At 56.5% G+C, this 6,963-nt stretch overlaps 1 protein-coding gene across 2 annotated transcripts in view; it reads left to right on the plus strand.

Moving 5' to 3' along the window:
- Nucleotides 1-6,685, plus strand: part of TRIOBP (TRIO and F-actin binding protein) — a gene marked incomplete at its 5' end in the record, with an annotated part of 56,511 nt that extends 49,826 nt beyond the window's left edge. For both annotated transcript variants that reach the window (XM_082849452.1, XM_082849453.1), the window contains 6 exons: nt 1,473-1,575; nt 2,143-2,302; nt 2,381-2,494; nt 3,473-3,559; nt 4,319-4,482; nt 5,973-6,685. In XM_082849452.1, the coding sequence (XP_082705578.1) occupies nt 1,473-1,575; nt 2,143-2,302; nt 2,381-2,494; nt 3,473-3,559; nt 4,319-4,480 (626 nt within the window). In that variant the 3' untranslated portion in view covers nt 4,481-4,482; nt 5,973-6,685. The remainder of the gene's footprint in view (nt 1-1,472; nt 1,576-2,142; nt 2,303-2,380; nt 2,495-3,472; nt 3,560-4,318; nt 4,483-5,972) is intronic.
- Between the last annotated feature and the right edge of the window lie 278 nt (nt 6,686-6,963).

Below are 6,963 nucleotides of genomic sequence, written 5' to 3' on the forward strand. Positions count from 1 at the left end.
ATTCTGACTGCAAAGCCGTTCTCTGAACCCTTCCCTCTGCTCTCCCAAGTCAGAAACAGGAATGCCCAAGATGCTGGCCAGCTCTCCCTCTCCCCTCTGCTCTCCCAAGTCAGAAACAGGAATGCCCAAGATGCTGGCCAGCTCTCCCTCTCCCCTCTGCTCTCCCAAGTCAGAAACAGGAATGCCCAAGATGCTGGCCAGCTCTCCCTCTCCGAACACCTGCTGTGTGTGCCTGGCATCCTAGACACTTCCATAGGGTTTGCAGAATAATGGAAATGATGAAAGAGGCCACATGATCTGGAACTTAACCACTGCCAGTGCTTCAAGCACTCAAGCCCAGGGCCCCTCATCCCAAACCCTGGGGTCAGTGCGTTTTGCATTTTAGAAAGATAACCTGGTATGTATATTAAATATCCTCTCCCAGCAGGGTCTGGGCTTCACCCTGAAATCTAGCACTAAGGTTTTGGCAAATTTTGGGAATTTCTCAAAGTCACACTTAAGTGGGATAGTCATGATCACAAACAGCCTTGTGTCCGTTCAGGTTGGGGGTCGTCACCAAAAGAGTCCAGTGTTCAGAGCTTTGGGATTTTGGAATTCTGGATAAGACTATGAATGAGGGCTTGTTTTTTTTGTGTTTTGTTTTTTGCGGCACGCGGGCCTCTAACTGTTGTGGCCTCTCCCGCTGTGGAGCACAGGCTCTGGACGCGCAGGCTCAGCGGCCATGGCTCACGGGCCCAGCTGCTCCGCGGCATGTGGGATCTTCCCGGACCGGGGCACGAACCCGCATCCTGTGCATCGGCAGGCGGACTCTCAACCACTGCGCCACCAGGGAAGCCCAGGGCTTGTTTAATCTTCACAACAACCCCATTTGAGCGTGGAAAGAGACTCAGTCCTTGGGGGCCCACAGCCTGAAAATAAACCAGTGGGGGCCAGTGTCTGAGTACTGACTCTGTGCCATGCATTGTTCTGCTTGCTCTACACATGTCTCCCAACAACCCACGAGAGAAGGTGCTGTTGTCATCCCTGTTCTCCAGATAGGGAATCCAAGGCACAGAGGGGTTAAGTCCCCTGCACAAAGTCACACAGATTTGTACCGACCGCAGAGCCTGCGTTCTTGACCACTAGGCTGGGCCAGGCAGATGGACCTTGTTAAAGAACCTTCCAGGCTCTGCAGAGAGGACTGTGTGGGGTCTTGCCAAGAAATCACTAACAACAAGAGGTACCAGTGGTCAGACATTGAGGTGTCTCCCCAGCAGGGTCCATCAGACAGGCACTGTCATCCTCCCTTGATAGATAGGCTCAGAGAGGTTGAGCACCTTACCCAAAGCCACTCAGTCCATGACACAGCCCAGCCCAGTGCTCTTTCATTACCACTCTCTGCTCCTGTCTCCATATGGAGTCCCGGAGGAAGTGGGGCTTGTTGCTGCTGACCCCTCCCCAATCTCCCTTCCACCTCTCTGCCCTGCTTCCAGCCATCGAAGCCATGAAGAAGGCCTACCAGGAGGAGCTGAGCCGGGAGCTGAGCAAGACGCAGAGTCTCCCACAGGGCCCGGATGGCCTCCAGAAACAGCACCAGTAAGATGGCAATTGGGCCCTGCGGTCTGGGGACAGGGGCTCCCTCTGAGCCAGGAGCCCAGCTGTCCACCCTGCTGATTATGCGTGGGGGACCTGTGCTAAGACCCCTGGCAGACGGCATGTCAGTTTGCCCGCAGCTGAGACGCCTGCTCCGGTCGCATGGCACCGGGAACAGAAGCAGTGGGACCTCAGCCAGACCCGCACGCCAGTGCACACGGCAGTTCTCAGGCCCCTTCTTGTCTAGCCAGTCTCAGTCTCCACCCTTCTCTTCCCCTCTTTAGTGTCTCCCTAGAGCTGGGCTACAGTATCAGCCAGTAGGTGCCCCTCTGCCGTGGAATATTGGGGCTATGGAGGCTTTAGAGATGGGCTTCTCGGACCCCTCCCCTCATAGAGGAGGCGCCTGCAGCCCAGAGAGGCTGTCACCAGTTCACAGCCCCAGAGCTGGCTGAAGGCAAAACTAGGGCGGGAACCAGGAGCCCTAAGCTGCTTTGAGTCTATGTGACCTGAGCCAGCTTGGCAGAGGGCGAGAGAGCCCGGGCCATCCTGCCCCTCCTCTGCCCTGGGCAGGTCAGATCTGGAGGCACTGAAGCGGGAGCTGCAGGTGCTGTCAGAGCAGTACTCGCAGAAGTGTCTGGAGATTGGGGCCCTGACGCGGCAGGCGGAGGAGCGTGAGCACACGCTGCGGCGCTGCCAGCAGGAGGGCCAGGAGCTGCTGCGCCACAACCAGGTGGGCCTGGCCCCGCTGGGGTGGGGGTGGGGCGTGGGCATCCCGGCGCCCCTGCACTGACCATCCCACCCCTCCCAGGAGCTGCACGCCCGCCTGTCCGAGGAGATCGACCGGCTGCGCAGCTTCATCGCCTCACAGGGCACCGGCAACGGCTGCGGGCGCAGCAGCGAGCGGAGCTCCTGTGAGCTGGAGGTGCGTCCACCCCTTGTGCCAGGCCGCCCAGCTGGTTCTTGGGGCCTGGGTGTGGGGAGTGTATCCAGACAGGTTGGGTCTGCCCTGTAGCCGGGAGAGGACGGGGCAGCTAGGAAGGATGCCTGCTGTGCACCCAGCACTAGTGGGTGACTGGGTGAAAGCCCTCCCGTGGTAGGTCCTGCCACCCACCTGCTGTGTGACCATGACAAGTCACCTCACCTTTCTGAGCCTCAGTGGCTCATCTATAAAATGGAGCTAGCACCTCCCTTACTGGGAGAAGCCGGGGTGATCCCAGGGCCACCCTAGCCTTTTGTTGTATTTAACAAAAATTTATATACAGCTTTACTCTGTGGCTGGCGCTTCTGTAAGCCCTTATATCTGCTAATTCATTGAAGTTTCCTAACAGTCCTATGAGAAAGATGCCATTACTGTTCCCGTTTTATAGGTGAGGAAACTGAGACACAGGGAGGTCAAGTACCTTGCCCAAGGCCACATGGCTAGTCAGTATGGGAGCTGGGATTTGAACCAGGCAACCTGGCTCCAGAGTCTAAGCTTTTAAGCCTCCTTCGTCCTGGCTGAACCTGTCTCCTCCTTGGTCAGGTCAGGGTAGCAGTACCTGCTCATCAGGGTTTGGGGAGGTCTTAACGAGGAAGCCCAGCCCACTCTGGTTCACACTAGGGCCACACTATGGCTTCTTTTCGGCTCTTTGCCCTGAAGTGGAACGCCTGGCGCTGTGTTGAGGCCATAGCAGAGGTGACCATAAGCTACCCACTCACGTTGTATGGACAGGGTGAGAGAGCAAGGAGAAATCAGAGAGGACTTCCTGGAGGAGTCTGCTCCTGGGGACATGGGTCTTGGTGCAGGTTGGGAGCTGCATTCTAGGGGCCTGAGGCAGAGAGAAGCCATGCTTCAGCGGTGCGGTGAGCCAGGGTAGCTCTGGCCTCTGACCCTGCATCAGCCTGGCACCTGTGACCCCAGGTGCTGCTGCGAGTGAAGGAGAATGAGCTGCAGTACCTGAAGAAGGAGGTACAGTGCCTCCGGGATGAGCTCCAGATGATGCAGAAGGTGAGTCCCAGCCGGCCAAGGCAGGGCGTCAGCGGGGTGGGGAGCCCCTGGATCTAGCTGTGTCCCATCTTGTGAGCACCTGCTCTGTGCCGGCCACTCCTGGCCTCATCAGGCTCTCCCCGTGCCTCCCCCACGTAGGTGTCACTATTCCCATTTACAGACAAAGAAACTGAGGCTAAGAAAGGTAAGAGGCTTGCTCACGGCCACATTTGCTTTTATTTAGTCAGAAAATATTTATTGAGCACCCATTGTGTGCCCAGCACTGTGCTGGGTGCTGGGTGACAGCCGTGGGCAAGACCAAAACCCCGCACGTGTGCAGCGTGCGTCACAGTGAGGGATAAGCCGTGCTGCTGGGAGTTGGGGGACCAGGATTCAGGGCCCAGTCTGGCCCACCCTCGGTGCCATGTCCCTTTGTCTTTGACACCCGCTGCATGTTGGTGGCTCTGAAGTGTGTGTGAGCCAAACTCATGGAAGGGGCCCAAGCACTGGGCCAGGCTGACCTGGTTCTCCTCCCAGCCACTCACTGCTGTTTGGTCTCGGACAGAAGCTTCACCTCCCTGGGCCTCAGCTGTCATCTTGAATGGGATGAAAATGACGCCGAAACCTGTGTCACTGGGTGGAGCCGGGGGCCATCTAGGGGGGCCACCTGGAGGGAGGAGGCCATGGGGGCAGTGGAGGGGCCTGGCTGCTTTGTGCCGGCAGGTGGGCAGGGCCAGGAAGGAGGGCTTCGTGCCCTCACAACCCCTCCCCGCCCCCCAGGACAGGCGCTTCACCTCGGGAAAGTACCAGGACGTGTACGTGGAGCTGAACCACATTAAGACGCGGTCGGAGCGGGAGATCGAGCAGCTGAAAGAGCACCTGCGCCTCGCCATGGCCGCGCTGCAGGAGAAGGAGGCCGTGCGCAACAGCCTGGCCGAGTAGAGGTGGGCGCCCCGGGCTGGGCGGGGCTGAGGCCACGCGGGGCCTGGAGGTGTGAGCTGAGGCTCATCTGCACCTGACTCCCCCTGCCGTGGGGGCCAGGGCACCTCCCTCTCCTAGCCTGCGTATCCACACCTGACTCCCCCTGCCATGGGGGCCAGGGCACCTCCCTCTCCTAGCCTCCGTATCCACACCTGACTCCCCCTGCCTTGGGGGCCAGGGCACCTCCCTCTCCTAGCCTCCGCATCCCTTTCTGCAAATGGGGACAGTGACACTAGCGACTCAGGGTTGTCCTGGGGACCTGTCAGACTCAGCCAGAGGCTGCTTTGTAAACTTGAGCATGTGTCTTCAGAGGCGGGCCAGTGAGTTCAGGGTCTGATTTTCGCCCTGTCCCTGCCATGTGACAGCGGGTGCTTCTTAACACAGAGCCACAGCCACAGCCCGAGCAGTCCACACCCCTCCTTAGGGCTGGCAGTGCCCTAACTGATCTGCCTGGGCTTGGGTGGCAAATCCGGTGTGGCCACCCCCTCATTAGACCCAGCAGCACAGCGCGTATCACTGATCACCCACAGCGTTCCTTCCTCCGTGCTGCACACCCCGGACATCACTGGAGGCCGGGCTCTGTCCTACTTCTGCTCATGGTCATCCCTGACTTGGCAGGGTGTGAAACATTTTTATGATGCCTTTTCCTACTGCCCTGTCTACCTGGAGCTTCCTCTTTCTAACACATCCTTGGGGACTTCCTAAGGCACTCCGGAGAGGCCACCCTGTGGGCCAGGCTTGGGGAGAAGCCCAGAGGAGAGGATCTGGCCCAGCCTTTGGGGCCAAGAGGCATTGGAAGGACCTGCCAGCCACCCTTGCCTGGCCTAAGCCAGACTCCCACACTCTTTTTTTTTAATTGAAATGTAGTTGACTTACAATGTTGTGTCAGTTTCTGGTGTACAGCAAAGTGCTGCAGTTATATACAGAAATACATACATATATTCTTTTTCATTATATTTTATTACAAGATATTGAATATAGTTCCCTGTGCTATACAGTAGGACCTTGTTATTTGTCTGTTTTATATATAGCAGTGTGTATCTGCTGACCCCAAACTCCTAATTTATCCCTCCCCCCACCCCTGCTTTCCACTTTGGTAACCATAAGTTTGTTTTCTGTGTCTCTGTTTCTGTTTTGTAAATAAGTTCATTTGTATAATTTTTTTTTAAGATTCCATGTATAAATGACATCATAAGATATTCGTCTCTCTCTGTCTGACTTACTCCACTTAGTATGATAATCCCTAGGTCCATCCATGTTGCTGCAAATGGCATTATTTCATTCTTTTTTGTGGCTGAGTAATATTCCACTGTATATGTATACTTTATCCATTCATCTGTCAATGGATACTTAGGTTGTTTCCGTGTCTTGGCAATTGTAAATAGTGCTGCTATGAACACTGGGGTGTGTGTATCTTTTCTAATTAGTAGACTCCTCCACTCTTGTCTTCTAGGTCCTCGTGGTCCAGCCCTGCTGCAGACCCCCAGCCCAAGGGGACCAATCTCCCTCCTTCCCTGCTGGATGGACGTCAGAAGCCAAGCTTTCTCCCCACCCTCTGTGGGCCGCACATGCACTCACACCCACTATACACACACACACACACACACACACACACACACGCACACACGTCCACACACATACACATACACACGCACACTCTCTGCGTATCTGAGCGCGCCCCTAGCACTGGGTCTTACCTTGCACCTTCTTCAGGATTTTATATGTGAAGAGATTTTTATATAGATTTTTTTTCCTTTTTTTTTTTTCCCCAAACACTTTATACTTTTTAAAAAGCAATTCCTGGTGGCGTGTGCCTCTAACACTGGCTCCCCCTGTGTCTCCAGACGCCTGCTTGGGCTTCTGGGCCCACAGCCTGGCCCGGGGTCTAGCGGAGGCCCAGCAGCAGCTATGGCAGGGTTGACTCTGCTGGGAGAGGCCGGGAGCCAGCCACCCTCTTTCTACCCTACCTCCCACTAACTACTTCCTGCCCTGGGGGGACCCACTCCCTGGGACTCTGGACAGAGGGACAGATGGACAAAGGGAGCCAGCAGCTGTCCCCATGGCCCCACCCCCTCCTCTGAGGGGTGCTGGGCATGGATCTGCGGGGACCACCCCGTGCAGGCAGGCGTTTCTCTCCTGCTCTGAGAACCTTAACTTAATAAAATGTTCCGGCAGCTCTGGTGTCCTGGGTGGCTGGGCAGGGAGGGTACTGGAGGTTGGGGTTTCTTAAAGTGGCTTCACCACCCGCCCCCGCCAGCGCTCCACCCTTCCTGAAGGGGCAGCATGTGGGCTTCTGAGGGTGGGGTTGAGAATCTGGTTCCCCCACCAGGCTTTGCAGCTGCGTGTGGGGTTTGCAGACCAGCAGGAACAGCAGTGACACCAGGGAGCTTTTTAGAAACACCAAGTCCAGGCCCCGCCCTGACCTACTGAGTCAGGATCTGCAC

Source organism: Leucopleurus acutus, assembly GCF_964270905.1.
Source record: "Leucopleurus acutus genome assembly, chromosome: 11".
Lineage (NCBI taxonomy): Eukaryota > Metazoa > Chordata > Mammalia > Artiodactyla > Delphinidae > Leucopleurus > Leucopleurus acutus.